Source organism: Anser brachyrhynchus (assembly GCF_964034855.1).
Source record: "Anser brachyrhynchus genome assembly, chromosome: 1".
NCBI lineage: Eukaryota > Metazoa > Chordata > Aves > Anseriformes > Anatidae > Anser > Anser brachyrhynchus.
The window spans coordinates 190595855-190620740 of record NC_137694.1 but is presented as its reverse complement, the minus strand read 5'-3'; the positions used below and the strand labels follow the sequence as shown (position 1 = coordinate 190620740).

Here is a 24886-nt window from a genome sequence, read left to right as displayed (position 1 = left end):
AAAATTAAGAATGGACATGAAAACAGCCTTATGCACATCAAAACTTTTTTTTTTTCTTCTTTTTTTTCCAGGTATGTCAATTTCGGTAAAGTGTCACCTTTTCCTACAGCTGTTGCTTCATTTATAACCACTGAAAACTTGAAGTTTTGGTCATGAAAACATGTTGTAAGAACAGAAGTGAACAGACGTGAATTCAGTAGTAACCTGAAATGTTACAACATAGTCTGTACTATGACGGTAAAGACCTGAAATGCTCTTACCATCAACCAAAAAGCTAAATATTTCTGAAAAATCTGATTTGCTTCATATATGATGGAAGTGCTGGTAATCATCTTCATTTGAGAACCCAACAGCTGCTGTATTAATAACGTGCAGGTAAGGGGCATGGCACTGCAGAGCAGTCTCTAAATGCAGATGATTTGTTATGATGCTGCTGATGCAAATACTCAACAAAGCTTAAAAAAAAAAAAGTGACTGAGGCTATTTGATGTTGCAAGGTTTACGAATAGGACTGCAGTTGACATTGCCCTAAAGGACTGTTATGGTCAAAGGAGTTCTTCTGTCTTAATGACTGGCGTTTATAGGATGGATCCTTACACACATATGTAGTAATAGTTGATGTTTTTCTTAACTTTTGTCTTTTTCTACTGGCAAAACCTGATAAGAAAGAAGCATGGAAACAGAACTGCTGCACTAAGTGAAGAGGAGATGATTATTTAAGAGCCGCATCCTCTGGCAAGTGTTATTTCATGTGCACACACGGCTGTGAACAAAGGAGGCAGCCGGCACAACTGCTACCAAATTCTTACTGCTTTAGTCTGGAGAGGGTTTCAGGGATTTGGTTTGCTCAATGCGCGTGGACTGGACCCAGAGCAGCGATCACGGTGGGGAAGCAGAGGAGAGGACAGCTGAGCACTGAGCGTCCGCTCGTGCCAGAAAGCCAGCGTGCATCAGATCTGAGCCTCAGCCTCACACAGAGAAGCTAATAAGCTGAAGTAGTAGCTTGTGCGCTGCAAGAGCAAATATTGCTGCTGGTGAGTGGTGTCAGGAGGCAGAAACCACTGAATGCCCCCAGCTGTGCCGTATCTCATCAGGAGGGTGAGCCTCTGCGTGCCACCCGGTTACGGTGCTGGTCTGAGCTGGCCTTTGGTAGCCCAGGCCCGCATCTTTACAGGTGACATGTTCGGTATTTTTCCTTTTTTGTTAATTTTTAACCATCCTGTAGACTTCCTGGGTGTTCCTTCAGTTGTTGGCTCTGGCTGTGCCACAGCTGCTGCCACCATCACTCAGCTTGGTTCTCCGTGCTGCACGCTTGTGGTAGATGGGGTGCACCAAGGCCTGAGACTCACCTCTGAAACTCAAACTACCAGTGGAGTGAAAGCCAAGCAAAGAAGGGAGCCTTCTAATTAGGTGTAATGACAGGGAGGCCAGACAGCATGTGTGACGAGGAGGTTGGAGCTTTGGTGAGTACGTGTGGCTGGGGGCAGCCAGCAGACCTAGCAGGTCCAGGATTGAACGGCAAGGTGCAAAACCTTGTACGCTGGTTTTGCGTGTGTTTTTGTACACGTCAAGTCAGGAAAGAATGTTTTCTTGAAGGTGAAGTCTGGCATGGCTTGTAGCCCATACTCTCCCCATGACAAGGCTTGTGCCCACGCTGAGCTGCTGAAGAGATGAAGCTCTCCAGCAGACCTTGTCCTGCCACAGGCCAGCTGCTGGGGGTGGGAGCAGGGCAACTTCTGCGGTGTTTCAAGGTGGGCGAATGTGTAATTTGGGAGTCAGCGCTTGGGGTCTCCAATGACTGACTGCAAATCAACCGGGAAAATGTGTTCTTCTCAGGCTGATGGAAACAGCAGCTGCTGCATGAGCAGGTCTTGGCTGGGTGGGATGGTGGTGGGCCTGCGGTGAGCAGCCCAGGTGGCTTACGTGGGGATCTCCATTGGGTGTTTTTGAGTGTGAAAATGTAGAAGAATGCATGTAAAACATAAGTCAGAAGAAATTGTTGCAGGCCCAAAGCTTTCAAAGACATTTTTCAACAGGACGAAACCCTAAAATCAGATGCAAAAGTAGTTTGTGAACAGGGCTCCCAGTAAGGGTTTTACACAGTCACCTGGGGCACTGAAAAGCAGGCTGCTCCTTCACTCACTTGGGCGTTTTTGTGCACTGTCAAACTGGAGCAGGGGGGAATTTCTATAAACTGTGGGCTCACGTTATTTTATTATTTCAGCATTATATCTAAAGATAAAATGCCAGAGGTGCTGGAGATCACATGGAAAATAGTATTAGGGAACATATAATAGTTTAGCAAAACACTGGCTGCCATAGAATTTTTTTTTCACAAACATCAGTACTTGTTCATCAGTACTAGCAGGAGCGGGATTTTAGTTGGTGGTGCTTTTGTTTTTCTTGTCTTTTTCCCCCTCTGCCCTCAGTGTTTCTGAGGATGCCATTTTGGTAGTGCTGGAGATGGAAAGTCACGCTTCATCCAGAAATTGTACACGCTTCTCCCTGTGCCTCTGTCCCAGAAGGACAGGGCACCTTTAACTCAATTACGTGTACTCCGACCTTTTCCAGTCTGGCACTGTGAATAAGAAAGCCAGATGTTAAAGAAGTTATGGGTCAGTCTGAACCAAATAGACTGATACCCCTAAACGATTTCAAGTGGACTAGTAAATCATGGTTGATTGATAATTTTTAAAAATTTGCATTACCTATAGGTTATCTACAGTTCTAAGGCGAGGACCAGGGTATGTTGTGCCAAGTGTCCTGCAGACACAGCATCTTGCATTGACTGATTTAGATGATCTGGCCCTGAGGACTTCAAGTATGCCTACGGGTTGGGCTGGAGCTGAACGGCTGTGAGCCACTTGGTTTCTCAAAGGATACACTTTTAATGGTATCTTTCTACCTGTTCTGGTCCATCTGCTGGGGAGACAGTCAAGTGTTAACTTATTTTTGAAAATACCACTTCTGCCTCTGATAGGGCATAAACACATCATAGGACAAGGGAGACCTCGGTGTAATTTGAAATAGTTTTATTTCCAACGCTCGTGCCCCATGGGAAATCTTTCTGTAATACCCCAGTTCAAAGTTTTAAAATGTTTGTTACCTTTTATGTGTACTCAGTATTACAAATAATGGGGGAAATACTTGCGATTTCAAATGGCATCTTGTGAAAAGTGAAACAAATGGCTAGATACCCATCCTTTCCCTGCCCTCTCCCAAAATTTACCCAGTGAAGTCATTTGTGACTGTTTAAGGCAGCTGATTCCAAGAGGTTGGAGAAAAAGTTCCAGTATTCAACCTGTGGAGGCCATTTTATAGGCTCTTTTTATTTTACACCCATTTATTCCTGTACTGAGTCCCATGGCTGAAGCCATCCCATCAGCAGCTACGGGAACCCCCATTTCCTGGGGACTGTCACCCGATGCTCACCTACCCGTGTGTTGCAGTGGACCTACAGGGCTTCTGCTTCCATCCACGAGCTCATCTTACATCATTTTCCGATTGATTCATGGGCTTCTCAGACCCCCAAGTTTCTCCAGATGTTATTTCTAATATGCTATACTCATGCCACTTTTTAGCTTTCCTTGACTAAGAAAAATAATTTGTGTTCTTCATCCTCCCAGTGTCCATAAACATTATTTTTCAGACTCCTGATGTAAAAATTTACTTTCACAAGCATGAGAACAGACTGGGTGGCAGTGTTGAGTGCTCACTGTCACCTCAGCTGTATGGGGGGGGGGGGAGGAAAAAGGCAAAATCACCTCCCAGCTCCCACTCATGGCACCTCTCATTCAAGACTTATGAAAAAATGTTTTGGGGTACTCCCAAAGTGTGTCTGTCATTTAGCACTGACGGATGGGCCCCTGGAGGAATGCGTGGCCCTGTGCAGAAGGGAGAGCCGTGGGGCTGTCCACCTTGTCCTTGGCAAGGCTTCCAGGCGATACTAGTGGGAGGTAGGAGGATGGGTGGACTTGCAGTCTGAAGGAGAAAGCAGAAGGGTCACCAGATTTGGAGTGCGGCTGGCGGCTGATGATGAGAGCTGTTCTGCAGAGGCTGACACCTGGGCCAATGCTGCCTAACATTTTCATCAGACCTGAATGGTGGGACAGGATCCACGTAAGTTCACAGATGACACCGAGTTGGGAGGAAGAGCGGGTACACTGGAGGGCAGGGCTGCTGTTCATGAGTGTTTTTTTTTTTTCTTTTAAAATCAGTTGGAAAAGACCTTTAAGATCATCAAGTCCAACCATCAACCTGACTTACTAGGTCCCACCACTAAACCACATCCCTTGGTGCCACATCCACACACATCTTAAATACCTCCAGGGCTGGGGACTCCACCACTTCCCTGGGCAGCTTGATCCAACACTTGACCAACCTCTACAGGAAGAAATTCTTCCTAATGCCCAATCTAAACCTCCCCTGGTGCAACTTGAGACCATTTCCTTGCATCCTATCACTTGATAGGGATCTTGGTAAGCTGAAGGAACGAACTGACAGAAACCTGATGGTGGCATTAGTGAGAGCAGAGCCAGCAATGACAGTTCTCCTCTACTTAGCAGGTATGAAAACACATCAGGAGTAGTGTCCAGTCCCGTGCTGCCATGTAAGAGAGGTCTTCACCAGCAGGAAAGGGGCCGGCAGAGTGCTGCTGAGATGGTGAGAGGGCTGGAGGACGTATGAGAAGAGCCTAAGAGGACTGAGTTTGTTCAGCCTGAAGAAGATAGGGGTAAGGGGAGATCTAATTGCTTCATTACTCAGGAGAGACAAACTTCTCAGAAGTGCATGGCAGCAGGACAAGAAGCAATGGTCACAAGTTGTAAAACAAGGAAAATACTGACCAGGTATAAGGAAAAAATAAATAAAATCACACACCTTCCCTATGGCTGTGTGTTTCTAAAATGAACGCTTGACACAAAAAGGCAGCACAATGTGAAGTTGATTTGATCAGCCTGATCAAAATTCGGGTGTTATAAACACTTTGTTGGATAACGCACAGAGATCTATACATTTCACAGAAATGCAAAAGCCTCCCCTCAGCTCCTCTCTGCTGCTAAACTTGATATTGTACACTGGGAAGGTGTTGTCTTGGGCGGCTGGCACCTAGGGGACGGTGCCCCCTCTCACCCCCTGTACGCCCTCCCTCCAGCTGGACGCACAGGCAGCAAGCTCAGATCCTTCCCCCAGGCTGGTCCGGGCTGGCTGCCACCCCGCTGGCACCCCATCGTCCCAGCTCACAGGCACCTCAAATGTCATTGCCGTACCTCGCAAGCTACCTTGACCTCTGCTGCTCCTGATGGAGAACCAGAGGGAAAGCAGAGCCGGAGGTTGTTTCCTGAAGCCTTTTACAGCGTTCACCAAAGAGAGGACAGGCTCTCAAATTATACGTGGCTCATTACCCCCTTTATTTCTGAAACACCACATCCTAAAAGTCTAGCCATGATGACGTGCACGCTTGGGTACAGGCCTGCTCTTCTACTTACTTGCTCTGTGAACAGCAGTGAAATTGCTCTGAGCCACAACCAGCCTGAGATCAAGCTTCTGGTTTTACCATCAGCAGCAAACCCGTAAGCTCTCCTGGGCAGGATTTTGTTTCTAGTTCTGATTCACACAGTTAGCTGCTGCGACCCAGGGGCAGGCACAGGGCTCTCTACACAGATGCTAGGTGGTTTTTAGGTGGAGTTTTAAGGTTTGGTTTTGACTCAGAAAACTGTAAATGGCCTGTGACCTTTCTGCAGGAAACATCAGCTCTGCTGCAGCTGAACCAGTTGATGCTGGTTCCAAAACACCTCTTGGGCTGTCTTCACCAGGAACAAAATGAAGCCATTCTTCATCTGTTAGCAAGCACCAGGCAAAACCCTACTGGACATGAGGCCTTCTGTAATTTTCTGCAAGCTAAGGGGTCAGGTAAGCCATATGCTTCTTACAGGCTGTAACCTGATGCACCAGCTACCAGTTGCTGTGTCTCCAGTTGATTTTCACTGGTTGTGCCTGGAGGCACATCCACAGCACACGACAGAAGGTGGTGCCAGGAAACCAAAGCCCCACAGAACCCATGAGGCATCTTCCCCACAGCCTGTCGCTGGAAGCCCTCCATGTTACTGGCTCTTTATCACACTGACATGAGCTTCTGCCTCACCAGAAGGTTGACACCAGCCTGTAAGCTCAACGTGGTAACTTTAAGTTGTCAAGTTTTCATACAACTATCTTTTGCAGGAGTGGAAATTGTTCAACGTTTTTAAAAAGATGTTAAACTCACTGTGCTATTTCTCTTAGGCATTCATCCCACAAACGCAGAGCTAGTCTTACCTGCCACCTTCTCACAGCAAGCACTGGGGCAGGCGAGCAGGAAGAGCAGTAGGTATTTGTATTTCCTGCGTGCTTGACACGACCTCTTTCTGTTCGTGTTGCCATCTGCTGTGAAGTGCTTTACACGTGTTTGCCAAAGCTTCTTGATCTTTAAAAAACAACACTTTATCATAAATGGCCTGAATTATTCCGCACACGGCCTTACCTTTCCATGTATGCTGACATCCTTCGAGGTACTTTGCTGCTGTTCAGGATTTTTCCTGCTGGTTTCCACTGTGGGGATCAGCGCCCCGCTGACTTTTATCTCAGAACAGCTTTCCAGAAGGAAGTGCTCTCCACAGCGATATAATATCAGGGAAGCTTCACCTACTGCCGCAGCACAGCTCTGTCGGATGTTAAATATGGAATCCACAGATATTTTGACACACGGAAAAGACCTGCGCTTGGGGAAGTCCTTTATCATACGATTAAGCTGTCATTTAAATGGTGTAAAAAATAACTTCTAAGCAGAGGAAAAAGCAACAGTCATTTTGCAAATCACTGCTGAAGGTGAGATGATTGAAAGGGAAAGAGAGCAGCATTTTGTTCTGTTTTTAACTTGACTAAAATAAAGTGTCGCATCGCTTTGTACAGCAGAGGAAAAGATGGAGATTCCGCTGCTTAGATCTCTGGAGACAGATGTGTACTGTAATGAGTGCTCATTAAAACAGAGTAATAGAATCAAGCACAAGCAGAAAAATGCTAAACAGAACAGGGGAAACTACTGTGCTCTGATGAATGCTTTGTCTCATCTCTGGAGAGGAATACAGCATTCCCTGGTAAGAGAAATTAAGTGTAAAATGCAAAGAAAACACTGAGTTGACATGAGCTGGAGATCAAACAGCTGCTGCGGCTGTGTCCATGGGACAAGCCAGCTTTAGGACATGTGCCCATCTACCCGGGTGGCTTCTCCCTCTAGGAGATGCACCACAGGAGCTTGAGCACTGAATATACCCCAGACAGGCCAGGGGCTATTCCTGCACCCGCTCACTAGTTGATATCACACGGCAAAGATCAGCCCCTCTGCCCAGGACCTGTTCCAGCAGTAATCAGCACCCTGGGACCACTCTCTGGGCTCCTCATCTGCTAGCAGAAAAGACCGAATTTAGCGAATGCACGGAGGGGTGCTGGGCCAGCCCAAGCTATCCTGTGAAAAATGTGGTGGCCTTAGCCAGGAGCAGCTGTTGGCAACGGTGACTGTATTTTGGTAACGCTGTGGCTGGACTGAAGGCAGACTTAGAGTGGCTGGAAAGAGCCTGATGAATGAAACGGACTGAGCGCTAAGGAGTCATGACATTTTTCTGTGACTTCTTCCTAAAAGGAAAAAAAAAAAAACCAAAACAAACCACAAAACCAGCCTCAGCACCCCAGGGACCGAAAATACGTTGCTTAATTAAAACTAAAAAACAATCATCAACCACCACAACAAAAAACATCTGCTTTATTACTTCTCACTGAAAGCTGGCTGAAGGGATTGGGAAGCCAGCACTGACAATAAATCCTGGAGTCCATTTCAGCGAGAAACCAGGCTGCGGAAGCAGCCAAAGCATCAAGGGAGAGATGAGCTGCTGCTGCTGCGTGGCCCTGGCGCGGCGTAGCACATGCTACCTTGCCAAGCAGTGAACTCAACTGCATCTGCAGAGAAAACGGAGGCAGCGGTGGGCCTGAAGGGTGTGCAGACCTGTTCCTCCTCTCCAGCAGCCTTTCCTGCCCCTTGGTCGGTGGGAGCTTGCCCTTGTTCCCCTCTCAAGAGCAGAGAGTCCAGGGAGAGCAGGCAGGAGAGCAGGAAGGGCTCTCCTACCCTAACTTGCCAAATCCTCTGCATCTTTCTGCATCCCCCCTGCTGTCAGATGAATGATTAGGAGTGTGATGATCCTTGTCCTGGAAATCATAAGAGGACGCTTTTGAGCTTGACAGCTCAAAATGATGATGATGGCAAACTTACTGCATCTTAAAAACATACTTATTTGGGCTCTCCGACAAGCATCATTTAGACCTCATACATCATGATAAAAAAATACAGATGAAACCAGTTCTACCATGCCTCTGATGTGAAAGTCAGTGTCCTGGTACAGTAAAATCACTTTTGTTAGATAAAGGATGATCCCCTGAGTTGAAAGGCAATCTTTACAATTAGCACAAAATAAAGGAATGAAACACTTTGGCAGGTATGAAAGAATAAAAGCCCAGTAAAATTAGGAAGCTGAGGATGCTCAGGTCAGAGCTGACCTGTGTGTAATAACCAAGTGTTGGTTGTTACATGCTCTACAGCACTGGGTTTGCTCCACTCACATCCCAGGTCAGAGGAATGCAAAAAGTAACAAATCCAGGAAGCATTTACGAGGACCATATTTTCAATAAAAAACAAGGGGCGGGGCGAGGGCTGCTGTCTTTAAAAGCAATTCTAGAAAGAAACTTAGATCTATATAATACAATCCTGGATCCTTTCAAAATACCTTTAAAAGGTAAATACGAGTTGGAGGTTTTTTTTAAGCCTGAGTATCTGCAAATGGAATTGTCTTTGTCATTTATACCAGATCAATGCTATTTCTATGCAATTTTCAGTGATGAGGGTAAAATACCCATTAACTGCACGGGCCCTGCACTTTGAATAGACATCAAAGATTCTGGCTATGCGACAGTGGTGAGGTTGTAGACGCTCTCTGGTCTCCTGCCATTCATAACAATTTAGTGAGATAATTTAGTGAGATAATTGACAGTTCAGTAAGAAGGGAAGATATGCTCTACTTAGTCCAAATGTCCACCTAACCCAGCAACTCGTCTCTGATGTGACCTACAGGCACTTCCGAGAAGGATGTAAGAAGAGGTACAGGCATCTGCAATGCTGCAGCTGAGTCTCCTTGACCCAAAGGCTAACAGTGGGCTGTAGTCTTTCATCTCCCCTACCGAACCCATTGGAACTTTATTTTGCTCACTACAGCACGGCAATTATTTGATGTGCCTGATAGATAGCTTTCAATTATTTTATCCCTGTAAATATGCTGTTTACTATTGGCCACAGAAGTTTTCTGTTGCTTATCCATTACTAAAAGTTCATCTGTTTCCCTCTGCTTAATTGCAGACAGCTGACAAAAGTATCTGCTATCCAACCGGAGTGCACAAAATGCTATCCATTTGGAAAGGGGGCACAAAGTCGTGGCTACTGGGTGGTCTAAGCATTGCCAACGCCTTCAGTTCCCGGTTAATCCAAAACCCTCTTAATAACACTCTGTTTCCTTAGCCTGTGACGCTGCTGGATCACTTTGTGAGGAGGAGGACGTTATCTGTAAAAATGCAGCCAGGATATCCACCAGTTCTGTAATACCATGAATACTTCCACCATTTTAATAGGGATCCCTTTACAGGTCTGGCTGAGCACCATTAAGATTTGGCAGCTTTATACTATTTGATTTATTGATTTGGTCAGCCACTTTGCCCTCCTAATGACATTTCCATTTGAGACTGCTAGGAAGCCGCTAGGATGATGCCAGTGCTGTCAGGTTTGGAAGAGGCACCAACGCACTGATGCCAAGACAGATCCATCCATCCCTGCTGCTCCCCTGCCAGCCAGGGCAAACACGCTGCTCGTTCCTGGCCCTCCTGACTGCAGAGACAAGTTAAACGCACGTGTTGTGGTCAGAACAAGTTGGGTTTGTTGTCCTGCTTTAAGATACTGACAAAGCACAGGGCTGCCCAAAGAGACCCTCAGACAGCCCTGGCGATGTGATGTGATTTTTTTTTGTCCATTTTCTTGCTTTGCCATCTTTTCCACCACTCCTTTGTCTCACCCAATTCTCCACCCCAGCTTCCTCCCAGACAGCCTGACCCTAATTACCTTTTTCCCATTGGATCCTGTTTTGATACATCTATATGCCAATTATTATTTTGGTATTGTTACCTAGGTAATCTTGGCTTTCTACAGTACTACTACTGAGGTGGTCACTGAGGTAGTGCTGTGCTGTGAGGCTCCAGTACCAAAAAGTCCCCAGTACTGCCCTTGAATCACCTGCAAAGTCTGGCTGCTTCCCATGGAACTTCCCCTAACAACACAGGAAATCCAGCCCTCCTCTGTCATGTTACCTAACCTTCCTACACCTTTATCCGTCACGTTGAGCACCTTCTTGTGTCTCAGCCAGTGTTTCTTCTCACATGCCATTCATTTAGCTAAACCTCAAGTCAGGCCTCAGCAATGGCGCAACCATTTTCGTGCCACCCCAGCAGACGACTCCTCAGCCTCTTCCCTCTGCAAAGAAAGTATCCAGTATGTGGATTCCTAAATCCCTTTAAAAAACAAAACAAAACAAAAAAACACAAAACAACAATGCAAATAATTCATTTTACTTTCCTCCACAGCTTTTTCGTGACCGTCCTTACTGTATCCACAGATTGTCTGGGCAAGCTTCCTGCTTGTGACAGTTTTTATCAGAGGTTTCTTTATGCTTTGGCAGGCTGCTCTTCAAAGTCTTTTAGGATTTGCCTTATTATGGCTATCCATTTAACTAGTCAGAGGTCTCCATTTTGCATATTTTGTTTCTAACAGCCTTCTTAACCTCTCATCTAATCTCACACTCTTTTTGATGTCCTTTCAATCTTTTTTTGAGAGGAAAAATACATTTATTTTGTATACCTTATTGGGGATCTTGGAAGAATCTCTGAGCTGCCTGCCAGCAATTCAACATTTTAGCTGCTCCTTTAATTGGAAGTAGAATTCATCTTTACAGCATTACCTCTCCTAATGTTAAACCTCATTGAAATATTATGGCTTCTCTTCTCTTACAAGGGTGCTGAGTTTGAATAAACAGTCATTATTACAGAGCATTTGTTTGATACTTGCATGTTGAATCTCAGCCTTTTCCTTCTTCCTGTTGTCTCTGTCAGCAACGAGAGAGAAAATGTGCAAAGCAGGACAAAATTTTCATGAACTGAGCTTTTACCCTTACGGAATACATTTGACGTCAATGGGTGTGGTACCTCCACTCTACTGTATATAGATTTTCGTATCTATTGGAACATGCTTGATGACATGTCATGGCTTTTCTGTTAGGTAAAACATTTCTTTCTCCTCCTTCTTTTTTTCCCCATTGATTTTTATTCAATTTCCAGTTTAGCAGACCGAATGGCTGGTAGATCCTAAGGGTCTCTATCGTGTACTTACAGTTCATGTTAAGTTAAAACCATTTGTTAAATACACCCTGATTACCATCGTGTTGTAGTATTTTTGGCTGTACTTTAACTGCAGAAAGACAACTTGGGCATGACCCTGTTTGTCCCCTGCTCCACTCCATCATACTGATTTCTTCCTCTCTAGAGAAAGCAGTTAGTGCCCGTGTGTGATGTGAGGTGGAGAGGACAGCTCTGTCTGGTAGAAGTGAACATCACCAGGGTCTTCTCCAGATGTGGAGGCAGAGGAGAGCGCTGAGGTGCAGCACTGCAGCCCTGCCTCATACAAGGGAAGCAGCCTCACTCCATCACTTACCTGGTTATCTGCCAACCGCTAGGCAGGTTCAGAAGCCATGTTTTCATTGACTACGATAAGGACTAGTCAGCTTTAAAGTTAGAGATGTAGCTCTTTCCATCAATTCATGTGCCTGGAAAACAAGTTAGGTATTCAAGAAAATAATTCAGATCACTTGTATATATAAATTTAATTTGGAAAATGAGACAGTTCACCCTTTTCTTTTGGCGTGTCTGTAAGAGTCAGAGTGGAAACAGAAGTCTGATCACGTATCTGATTCGCAGTTACTTAACAGGAAGATCAGGACCAATTTTAACTAAAAAGAGAAGGAATCCAAGTTAACGATTTCTTTCTACTCTTCTCCCAGTTAATGATCACTAATCAAACTTAGTATTTAAGTACTGACATCCATTTAGCAAGATCCACTGCAGATCCTTTTGCACACGGCAGCTGATTTTTTTTCACCAAAATTGAGCATATACAATGAAAATAAATGGCAGTGGACTAGAAAAGAAGTGCAGTAGAAGTAAATTAATTTGGATAAAAAAAGGTAGACTTAGAAGGACACTCTGGCTTTCATTTACAAGTCTACATTCAAGAATTCCTGCTAGCTATTCTTTCAGACTTTTTGTAGCAAACCATAGCGCCTGGTATTTCCTTCTGCGGTGTTAGTGGAATTACAGAAGTTCAGCTGATATTTACACATCTGAATTTAATCCCCCAAGTTTTAGTTATTAGCTACTGCCATCTTTTGCTCTAGAACATATTTAATTTTTATATTTTTTAGCGAGAACACTGTTTTGTTATTTGAAATAGAATGTGAAATTCAATGACATAGACAACCATTCTTTTCTTATAAAGGAAAATTTATTTATAGTTACATATACCACATATAAAATTAACATTTAATTGAAACATGTAATTGTTTCAATCATTTATGACTAAACACTTACAATGTTGACTACAAAACTGTACAGTTTATTAACCGATTCTTACAGCATAGTGCAATTGTAACATTTTATAAACAAAATAGTTTGTGCCTTTTTTAAATAAAGTGCATTAAATGACTATCTTGTATACAACAAGAAGCTCTGTAGTTGCAATCCAAAGCTTTAATCCTAAGGGAAACTGAGGCAAAGATGTTTCGCTTCCCTTTAAAATTACTTGATATACTGGCAAGCTATGGTTCAAACTTCAACCACAGTTAAATGAAAAGACCTAAACAGTATAAGAAATAACCACAGGCCCCTATTTACGAAACCAGTAATTGGTTCTCAGACAAAAAGCACAACATGCAGAATTCAAATTACTGGTTTAAAGCCGCTTGGCTCCTAATGGGATGTGGGGAGTGCAACCTATCACCGTGCAGCTGCTTTTGCTAAAGCTTGCGGAATTCCATATGGAACCACACTGCAGTCAGTAGTATCAGGAGTTCACGTGCATTGCACAGTGTTTCCTAGGAACAGCTCTCTCTGAAAAATTCATGGATGAGCATGGTAAACCAGAGGTTATTTTTAATTGCATTTGGCAACGGAAAGGAAGTAGGGGTCTAGTTAGTATGTCTAGAAAATTATGAGCACTTCTACCAGCCCAGGGTATTCTAAATTTCATGGCCTGGAGTTAAATACTGAGTTTTAAAGCTTTTTTTTTTTTCCGGAGGCACAGTTATAACATTTTATTCTACGAGATTTCTTTTTATTTGTAAACACATTTACAATCAACTTTTGTAGGTTTTGGCTGTGACAATGAAGCTGAGACCAAAGTACAACGTGACTGTAGATTTTAGCCTTGGAGTAAAAAGATGTAGGCATAGAAATTGGATAGATGGCTGACGTGGCTACTTCTAGAAACAGTGACAAAAGAAGGGTGCCCACCTCCTAGAAGAGCCCATATTCTCCTCCTCGCTATATGCAAGGGGCTGCTATCAGCTCCAATGGAAAACACATTTGAGCACAGGCAAGCAGCCCTAGGGATTGCACAAATATTTTGCTGTATACGTAACCCATTTACCTGCCTCTTCAGCTGCAATACCCATTCTGCATTTTTGAAGCTATTTCCAAACTCAGGAAAAGCACATCTTGCTCCTGTACACTCCTACACTTGTGGGATCAGCCTGAGTTCAGGAGCAGACTAACACACGTTCAGCCCCTCTGCTCTGGGACAGCTGCTGGGTAACAATCTGCATGCTGGAGCACGCTAATTCCCAACAGCGAGCTACTCCCCTCCTCGCAGGTAAGGGCAGCCTCCGCTTCCAGAGAGTGGCAAATGCAAAAGAAAAGAGGTGGAATTTGGTTGAAATGTCACTGAAGAAGGCTAATTTATATCTTGTCTTCAGAAAGGTCTCTGCTGAGAGCAGAGCTTGCCTCCAAAACCAGCCTGTGATTAGCACTGCTAGAAATCCTCACCCCGTGCTCTTTTCTTGTGGGCCCCCTGGGGCAGAGGCACCACGAGGTGGACTGAGCATTGCTCGCGTATGGAGGGAGGACGTTGCCAGAGAGGAACCAATGAGCAGCAAAGCAAAAGCCCATGGATGGAACACAACTCCCTGAGCTCCACAGGACATAAAGGGACATGGGTATCTGTTTTCAGAGGGCCAGCTCATGCTGTTTTCATTTGTACACTACAAAATACCCCTTCCCTGAAAGCAGAGGGAGCTGAATTCCCTATTATTTTGGTGGGTTTCATCTTAGCAAATGCTGCAGTAAGAGGAAACTTCTGTGAGGACCAAAAGTAACCAAAGCATTAAGAGCTCCACACCTTGGCTCCAGCTCTTATGGATCCTATGAGCAGAGGCTTGGAGAGCTGGGGCTGCTCAGCCTGGAGAAGGCTGAGGGGGATCTCATCCGTGTCCCTAAATCCCTGAAGGGAGGGTGCAGAGAGGACATAGCCAGGCTCTGCTCAGCGGTGCCCAGTGCCAGGACAGGAGGCCATGGGCACAGCCGGGCACCCAGGAGGCTCCCTCTGAGCACCAGGCAGCACTTCTGTGCTGGGCGGGTGACGGAGCCCTGGCACAGGCTGCCCAGAGAGGCTGTGGGGTCTCCTCCTTGGGGATCTCCAAAAGCCGCCTGGACGTGGTCCTGGGCAGCCTGCTCTGGGTGTCCCTGCTTGGGCAGGGGTGGGAACAGGGGCATTCAGAGCTCCCTGCCAGCCTCAGCCCCTTTGTGGTTGTGTAGTGCCTTTCCTGGAACGCCCCTGTGAAAAATGTGTATTTGGTGTACCCTTTAAAAATAAATGTGTAAGAATTTTTAGTTACTGCAATGTCCCGCAGGTTAGCATCAGTCAGTGCAAAATGTGCACCTGTGCCATGTGACTGTGTGGCATGTTAAACTCGTGATCTGTGCTGTTTCCAAAGCATCTGTGAAAGACAGAGGGATTAAAAACAGAAAACAGGGGTAAGCAGGAACATCTAACTGCTCTACAGGCTCATGTTAGTGGTAAATATCCCTCTTGTATTCTGTCCCAGATGCGGCCACACAGAACATACCTGCAATCCCAAAGCCTGCAGTGGGACATGTCCGAATTAAAGACACAAGAATTCACACACAACCACACAGGCTGGCTGAGGCTGGCAGGGCCCCCTGGAGGCCCCTGGTGCCACCCCTGCCCAAGCAGGGACACCCAGAGCAGGCTGCCCAGGACCACGTCCAGGCGGCTTCTGGAGATCCCCAAGGAGGAGACCCCACAGCCTCTCTGGGCAGCCTGTGCCAGGGCTCCGTCACCCGCCCAGCACGGAAGTGCTGCCTGGTGTTATCTAACAAACAAACACCACCACCACCACCAACAAAAACCTAGTTTGTTGGAGTCTGTTCCTTAAAAGTGGAAGGCCCCTCCATTTTCTAAGGTAGATCTTTGTAGCACAGAGTCTTCAGCACGTACAGTTAGCATTGACTTGGTTTTTCCTTGAGAAACCAGGACCAGGTCTGGGCTCAGACATCACAGGACATCATATGTTTGGGATCAAATGGTTCGAGGAAAAAAAAATTCACCATTATAAAGAAAATGGTAACCGTTCAGTCACTTTTTTTTCCCCTGAAAGTGAATCAGGAACATTTCCAGGGTAAAGCAAACGCTCAAAGGTGTTCAATGAGATAAAGTGCTGCTGATATATTTGAGAGTTACAACAAACTGTAAAATTATGGGGTTAACAGACATTCTCTAAATGTTCTCAGTTAAGAAATCTATTTGTGAAGCTTGCACAGAGCTAAGAATTTATTTCAATGCTTTTGTTTATTTGTTTGTTTTAAAAGGGTCTTCTGCATAGAAATCTATTAAAACTGTCCCATACAAGATTCTACCTAAGAATGCAGCGCCATGCTTATGGGAGAAAACAAGAGGCAGGTTCTTGAAACAAAAAGGACTGTGCCAGACATCTTACTGCTGGGGAAAAAAAAAAAAAGAGTAACCCTGTGGCCATCAGTTGGATTACTCTACACTACCAATTTGACGAAGCCCTTAAATGTGCAGCAAATGTCTCTAAGTACTCCAGGCACAGAAAAGTCTCCCCTCAACCTGGGGGGAAACCCCTAATACTGTCTTGTCCAGTTAAGTACTCAGCTCATCAGCAAGGATTTGTAAAAATTGCCTTTATATATGCAGAATGCAAAATAAAAGGTCTGAGGAGGCGAGGAAGACTCCCTCAAAAGGCAACTCAAGGTATTTGGGTTGGCAAGTTTAATTGACCTTTGTTTTCAAAATACAAGATTTACTCTCAACCCATTTGCAAAACCTCCCCTGGAAACTCTTCCCGTATCCTTCCAACGGCACAGAATTACTCTGCATCACAGCAGCGAGGCACCAGTTAATCGTAATACGGTTTCATCTAACCTACATTCAGAACTCTTCCAGAAGAGGTCTGTATAGCAGTGAAATATGCAACTGTTTCTTCTTTTTGTCTGGCTTGCAAGACCCACAATGATTTTGTGACTAAACATCAGCGCAGACATTTTTAGTGCAAAGGCACATTGTTTTCGAAGAAACAGGGACTGTGAAGTTACGGGCCCAGCTGGTCCTCAGAAAAAAAAAGGAATATATAATGACTTACTGTGAGATAACCAGCTCTTGGCTCTAATATTTTCAATATTTATCCACAAAAATCCTCTGGTTTCAAGTGGAACCATGACAGACTGTAATAGTCCAAATAAAACACACGAGGTTGTATTTTCAAGGGAGGAACACCTCACTTGTGATTGCATTTCCTCCTTTCTGTCCTCTGGACGCCATCCAACAGCAACAGCGCCTGCCTCAAGGACATGGGGACTGCTGCCCTGTGCCCCACAACAGCGGCAGCTCCAGGGCATCGTTCAGGTGCTCCGTGCGCGCCATGGGAGGCTCAAAATGCACAGCTCAAAATAACCCTCTCACAGGGGATGCCTTCATTCAAGCATCCTTCCCATCCGAGCTCAAGCACCAAGCTCTTGGCTGACTCCCCAGGCCATAAAGACTTGCTTCCCCTCATCTGTCATTATCTACTTAACGTGAAAGCAGACATCCTTGAGGTACACCCAGATCTGTGCCCATTAAAAGGATCTGCAAATTCTTGGTCTCAAGAAGCCTTTCAAGATTGCTGGGCATCCCATCATTCTTTTACTGAGCGACAGGGGGACATGAGCATGCCTCCGTTATCTCCCCTGCACTATTTTTAACTTAGTACATATAAAGCACGACCCTTCCTTTTGTTTGTCCTCTTTATAGGCAGAGATTGAGAGGTCTTACTGTCACTGCATTGCACATCTCTGGACTACCACTAAGCCAAACTAAATGCGGCACTGAAAGAGAGGATAAACCACTGTTTTATGTAACAGCATTCAAAAAATGTAAAAAAAATCAGAAAATTCAAATACTATTTAAAATTGTGTTTCCCAATTACAGTAACGCACTTATCCGCAGCAGCCTCTTACTTTTAAGCACCAAATTTCACATGCTTTTGGGTAACCCTGCTGCCTAGTATCAGTCAAGTTACAGGGCTTCTTCCTACATGCAAGGACCCGCTCTATTAGGACTTAATTTACAGCGTGCAGTAAGTTATCTGAAAATTCTGTGTTTCAAAGCTTATCACTGAAGTTATCAAACTCTCTTCCTAAGGTGGCTTCCTGCGTATTATTAAACAGATGTTCTGTAGTTGCAAAGAGTCCTGACTGCAAGTAGCTGTTTGCTGCTTTTGATAAATGCGTAAAGGACAGATTCCTTCCTGCATTTAATGTATACGCTGGAGCAGCCACGTGTTCTGCTCCAAACGGCAGCCATGTAAAACATCAAGATGATTCTCAGACCTTCTCCCAAACAGATGTGATAAAACTGCATGTAGATATTTAACGTTAACCTTAATTAATCCTTTTACAAGTCCGGCTGAACTCCCCATCCCGCCCCCAGAAGTACACCACTGACACCACCTCCAGGACAGCCGGCCAGCAGCACTTTTTTTTACATGTTCTTCCATTCCTGCCACGCAGGATCTGTGTTCAGTGGGAGTGCACCCGATACAGACTTCTCGCAGCAGTATGACTCAAGGAAACGCTGTTCACCTATTTCTGGTGCTATCCCTATACACCTAGGACTCGATCTGTCTGCGCTGGTGTGCAGATATCCTGTCCCTGTACCCTCTCACAACAGAGCTGTTCTGTCAAACTGCTTTGTACCGGAACCACGGTAGTCCCCTGATTTTTGCTGCAAAAGCTTGTACACTGACTTGAGGGCACTTGGGATTTTCAAGACATTTGCCTGAGTTAGTTTCTGTTTGAAGGACAGAGAACCATTCAGTACCCCAGAGGTGGCTGAAAAGCTGGCTTTTCTTAAATAGTGACCACTCTGCCCAACTCAAGATTTCTTTCTTTATTGTACATAGAGAAGCAGACCATACATATTTTCTCTGCATCAAAGTCAGGGCCAGAATTTTGAAAAAAAGATTCTGAATGTTACAGAACACTGAATTTAAAAGGACTGAGCGTGCAGTTATGTGTCAGGGGCCTCATTTTTAATGATGCTGTTTTATCCCAACACTCACTCATACTGCAGGTCGCTCAGAGCTTTTGAGAAATGAATCCACAGCTATCTTATTTTTAAAAGCTACGTGACCCCTAAGAAAATGAGGCAACAGAACAGGAACTCTTTGGGGATGAAACAGCGGCTGGCCTTAGCCAGGGCTCACTGCTGACCATGGCGGGGCTTCAGTGACTCCAGGATATTTCGAGACTGGCCAAGGAATGCAAAGGATGGATGCAATCGCTTGTATCGCGGAGCACCCGTGCTAGGAAGACACAGCGACTGCAGCCGGCTTTTCAGCTCGCTTCCAAATATCCCAGGTATTGGTAGGGGGGTTCTTCACTGGTATCATAACCTGGTTCTTTTAAAAACCAAGCTGGCTCCAGAACGGGCTAGCACCAGTTATCACATCCATCTTGATGGGCATCTCGGATTTGGGTATTCTCAGTATTAAGTAACAACCAGAAATGCTAAACGCAATTAATTTATTGAGAGACCGCTGTAGAACTAAATGCCCAACGCTGAGAAGAGTAAAAATCCCCACTGCAGTACATTGCTCTCTCTAGCAAACAGCATGAATTCAGGATTCAAAACCTAAGGTAAACAGTTATTGCTGAGTAATCCTATCCAATAACTCTGTGACACAAGCCAACCAGAAATAATGTCCCACATCAGCCCTATAGCAACTGCTTAACAAAGGAAGACTTCTGCTTAAAGTCCTTATGCAAATTACTATTTTTTTGCCTAAAGGAGTATATTGCTTCCTTTCTATTGCTCTGAGTTTACTCAGCTGTTTATAGTACCTGCAACATGGAGGATTTTATTGCTGTTATATTAAAAACATTTTTCTCTTATTGCTGAAATTCTTACTGTTAGGAGAAACGGTTAAAAAAAGACAACTAAAATAAACCTTTCCCTAAGCTTTGAGGTTGAACGGGTGACAAAAAATGACTACAGTAAATTTTGCCCATCAAGATATGAGCCTGTTATTTAACTTAAGGTCAAGTATGCCAATAAATTGAAATGAACTTTAAATCTTTAAACTGAGTTACTCATTCATTAAAAAATCTTTTGTCACTATGATTAAGATACTTCACTGCACATAGCATTGTGAATTCAACAACGGCCATACGCAGAGGTGCTGTTCAGTGGGGCCATAAGATGACAGATTCCTGCATGCCGCCCGGATTTCTGCCAGTTTCAGAAGGACTGTGGATGGATACTGGCGCCTCACCATAAAGAGGTGAGGCCTATGTGTTCTGAGGTAAGAGCAGTGAGATGTTTACCTCCACAGCGTCTGAAACGCCCGAAAGGCAGCTGCTTTTCGTCTCGTGGAAGTGAGGTAGGTGGCTTTGTACCCACAGCTCAGCCTCTCCTCCCAGTAATTCACTCGCAGGGACGTTATCCAGCATCCCCCCAGTACTGCAAACCATGCTAAAGCTTGGTCTGGCAGCGGTGGGCAAATCGACGTCACTGACTTCCAGGATTTTCCAACCTATGCTGCACAGTTGCAATTTAAGAACATTTCTGAAGAGCCAACATCCTCAGTGGTCACAGCAGTAGCTCGGGAGGCAAAACCCTGCTTCTCACCTGTTTGCGGTGAAAGGCAAAACACTCGCTACTCACCAAATGAGGGCAAATCCCATCCCTACGAGCCAGTCGTGTGTGACTTCTATAATTAATCCTGCTCTCCTCTGTTTGACTCAGACTGCTCCTCAGGAGAGGAGCTTCCAATTACAAATCTCTCTGCTCTGGCACACGGATAAGGTCGGCTGCCCCGGCACTCTAGAGAGCCTCTGCGGACTTGGGCAGCCTGTGGAATGAGGAAGATGACAAGGACATTGGGTGAACCAGCATGAAAGAGGGGACGATGTTATTCCCTCCGTGCTTTTTCTGCCTTGCCTACCACCCAGGTAGAAGAGAGAAGAACACTAGTGCCTGCGAGGTGATCCGAGATGAGAACAGGTCTGCATAAGCAGCAGAATGGTTGCCCTCAGGACTGAATTATGGTCACAGTTGTAGCTGCTCATCCTCATAACACTGCTCGGCAATTTGATACAGGTGAACAATTGCAAAAAGAATAAGAAAAAACAAAAAGAGGGGGCTAGACTTTGTACGACTTCAACACACCTCATTTGTTATTTTAAAAAGTGCCACTCTACGTTATTCAGCCTCTCTACATTATTCAGTTCATGACTTTTGCTGCCATTTATTCCCAGTACTTTGCATACTTGCAAAACTGCACGCATACAGAGCATGGATATTTATGAAGTGATTATTTCTTATACAAAAATCCGTAACAAAATAGGGACTTGGCAACGACTAGAGTTTCATTAGCATTCGGAAATAGATAAAGAACACCAATATCCTACGCGGAGTAGGGGCCACAGTCTAACTGTGCTGAGCATCTGTAAATTGCAGCGAAGCCAAGGGAGCTGCACGCTCACAGCTCTACTAGACCATGCCATGCAATTATTAAACTAATCAGATTACAAAGTAAGAGCCAAATATCATGAAGGTTGAATCAAGTAGATAATGGAATTTGAACCCAGCATTGCAACTTAAATTAGTTATTGCTCATAAAACCTCTACAGAGCCTCATTTACAGACAATTCATTCACATTTGAGATTCAGCTTTGTGTATAGCATATGATCCTAACATCACAGAAACTTTGCCACGAAAAGCTACAGTCACCCAAACATCCATGTGAAAAGGACAGATTCCATTTGGAAAAATCCAGACCAGCAACACAGTTGTCTCTACAATCTATACTATACAGGCATATTTTTTTCATTGAACTGTAAATATTGCTATTTTTACACTTGAGATTTTTTTTTTAAACTGTAACGGAAGATACTGAAGCAACAACACAGTATACTGACTTCGACATTCAAGGGAGTGTAACCTCCTACTGATGCCAGGGCATGGCCACAGCGAGCTCCCATGAACGCCAGTGGAAGTGGTGCCACGGGCTCCCATGCACTGACAGTAGTGTACGCCTTAAATTTCATGAAGAAATTGCCCAGGAAGGTTTCCTCTCTGACAATCACGTCTTCGAATTAGAAAACAACATTTTATTCCTATTGCATTCTAATGTGGCTTCAGTAAAAGGTCAGAAGCAGTTTTAAATTTAACCATGAGAGGAAGCTTTTTAGACCAGAACTATCGTCCTATAACGAAGTGAACTGACATGCATACAGTGCGCAGAATCACAATCTGTAATGGATGAAACTGCCAGAGAAGGAGAAAACGTCGTTTCATGTTGCAGTTCTGGTTGCATACAATTACGGACCAGATATGCTCTGAGAATTTATAAACTTCTGTATTATAAATTATAGCAGAAGAGCAAAACCAAGTGTAGTAAGTGCAAATGGTTTTGACTTGATAACAAACTTAGGGGGAACCATTTCATGCAGAAATGAACTAAATACATGTTGCAAGTAATTTGTAGGTTATTTTATTTGATATTTCCTTATAAAAAGGCAAACTTGTCCGAGAAACTTGGAAGTGTTGCCTCTATTACAAATGCACAGCCGAAAGAGGCCATATTGTTTCATCAATTTTGAAACTCCCCACTGAATTCTTTTAAAATTAATAATATAATGAGCTCTGATGCCCCACATCTAAGAGAAAACAGACGCCTGGCTTTTGAATTGGAAGACAAAGCATATCTTCTGTTTCAACATCCAGCCAGAACTCAGTAAAGGCCAGGTAACTCTTTAAAAATAACGATCAAGCTAATTCATGCTGAGACATAAAATAAAAGCCATACAAATACTTCCTCACTTAGAGCAGATCTGCTGCACTGAGATTATTATAATACATACCATATAAACCAGTACAATTGGCCATTATTTTGAAGAGTATTCTGATGATATACATTTGGGTTTGTGGTAACAGGACACGTGTTTTCTTTTTTTTTTCTCCTGCTTTAGTAAGTAAAAATGAGGGGAAAAAAATACCCTGACAACGGACTGTAACATGCAGTATGGCTGAACTCAATCACATAAACAATTTCAGATGAGGTATGCTGTTTCAATCTACTTTTAATTAGCAAACTTAATGTAAAATTATGGCAAACGTGGCAAAGTCTGGGTTATATATTCATAACAAAAGACCCTGAGCAACATTATAAATCTGTAAGAACACTGATTATTTTGATTTTGGAAATCTCTCTTAAACCGCTTGATTCATTTTGGTCTCTGGGGTTTGCTGTTTACAAAGAGGTCAGCACATTCTGTGGTTTTTATACGAACCCACCACACACCGTTTAATGAATGCATCTAAACCAAAGACAGTGTCGCAAGAATGTCTGGACAGTAACGCATTAAGCAGCGTGCTCCTAGCTGCCAGTCAGACATCACTGGGCGATCTTGCTCTCTGGGACAGGTTGGAAGGAATACAGCCACAACAGATGAGCCAAAGTGCTTTCTGGATCTCCTGGTTTCTAAAAGCATATATTACAGGATTGATGATGGAATTGTAGGTAGCTGGCAGGAGGGTGGCATAGGTGTATATAGAAGGATAGGTGTAATCTGCTATTAGAGAATAGAGTGTAAAAGGCATCCAGCAAGCAGCAAAAGTCCCCAAAATAATGGCCAAAGTAGACACTCCTTTTCGGGTGGTCACATAGTGGGAAGTGGCCAGGAAATGGTGTTGCAAGGCAATCTGATGGGCATGGCGCATCACGATTTTACAGATCTGAATGTAGAGCTGCAGCATGAGGGCAAACATAAGCAAGAAAGAGACCGAAAGGACAGCTGCGTTATTTTTAGTGAGCGGTCTGATAACACTGCAGGTGGATTCATCTCTGAGGCAGTTCCAGCCCATTACAGGCAGCAGTCCAATACAGATAGATGCTCCCCAGAGCAATATAAGCATGACATAGGTAAAAGTGACAGTCCTCTCTGAATTGTAAGTCAAAGCGTAATACAGGGAGAGGTAACGATCAACAGTAATAGCCAGCAAGCTGCCGACAGATGCTGAGAAAGAGGCAACAATCAGTCCAATCGTAACCAGTTTCGTAGCTTCTGATTGCAGCAGGTATGCAAAAACGAAATTGATGATCAGTCCAATTCCCGCTAAGAGATCTGCGAGCGCCAGGCTGCCTATCAGGAGGAACATGGGGGCGCGGAGACTGGGGTTATGGAAAATGATAAGGACCACAATGGCATTTTCGCAGGAGATGAGGGTCCCTGAAGTGCACAAGACAATGTCCCAGGGGTTTACCAAGAGCTCTGGCTCTGGGTCTACGACAGGAACCAGGGAGGAGCCTGCAGCTGAGGCATTCTCGGTAGAGCTGGCTTCTACATGGTCCTGAGGCAGCCAGCTCAAATTAACCTTCAGATCTTCATTCATTTTAACCCCTGTCTTCTTCAACGGAAAGACATTTTTTTTAATGTTCAGACACACAGCACTGGAGACAGCACCCCGAGAGCATGCAACGCCCAAGAGACGGCGACACCAACCTAATGTGCGGGCAGGCACTTGTTACGTAAATGTGACAATTAAAAATAAATGAGAAAAGAGGGAGAAAACACTGAAAACCGCCCGAGATTATCTGCCAAGGGACCGACACCCTGAGGGATCCTCAGGGTAACTCCCTTCACCTGCAGAGGGAAACAGGCACAGGACAGCGCGCTGAGAGCCCATAAAAGGGTTTAGAAAAAAACAACACACAGATTTAAGGAAAAAAAAACACACAATCAAACCCCAAACGCTGCAGCCAGAGGGTGTAAACCCGTTATTCAGCAGCCTGAGCGGCGGCTGTATGCCCGACCCCGGGGGTGGGGGGGCTCCTTCACCGACCCCCCTGTGAGGAGAACCCCGCCCGGGGATGAAGGAGGGGGGGGGGGTTGGTATTTATCCTCAGAAAACTCACAAAAAACTCCGCGCAGGTACCGAAGGGGCACGGCTCTGACACCACCACGGCCCCCCCTCCCCACACAGCCCGGCGCCGGTCACCTGCGTTTTCCCGGAGGAGGAGGAGGAGGAGAAGGAGGAGGAGGAGGAGAAGACGAGGGTCGCCAGCGGCGCCCGGCCGCGCTCACACGGCTCAGGCGCAGGGGGCCGAGGGAGGGCGCAGGTGCGCGCGCGCCCCC

General features: G+C 44.9%; 1 protein-coding gene across 12 annotated transcripts; it reads right to left on the bottom strand.

Moving 5' to 3' along the window:
• Nucleotides 1–631: 631 nt before the first annotated feature.
• On the bottom strand, nucleotides 632–24886 carry GPR12 (G protein-coupled receptor 12). 12 transcript variants are annotated; one of them, XR_013944875.1, is made up of 3 exons: nucleotides 24750–24849; nucleotides 6510–11939; nucleotides 632–3591 (listed from the first exon to the last, which is right to left on the bottom strand). XR_013944875.1 is itself a non-coding variant. In XM_080575899.1 (2 exons), exon 2 carries the CDS (start codon nucleotides 24141–24143, stop codon nucleotides 23139–23141), a length of 1005 nt encoding a protein of 334 aa, XP_080432025.1. In that variant the 5' UTR covers nucleotides 24144–24158; nucleotides 24489–24658; the 3' UTR covers nucleotides 12205–23138. The 12 variants fall into 12 exon arrangements, 8 of the variants coding, with proteins under 8 accessions (XP_080432025.1, XP_080432024.1, XP_080432022.1 ...); XR_013944876.1 differs by having other exon boundaries at nucleotides 632–11222; nucleotides 11828–11939; XR_013944877.1 differs by having other exon boundaries at nucleotides 632–8232; nucleotides 11828–11939.

Coding starts and splice junctions, on each gene's coding strand:
- GPR12 (XM_080575898.1), bottom strand. CDS start 24,143: ATGAATGAAGATCTGAAGGTTAATTTGAGCTGGCTGCCTCAGGACCAT.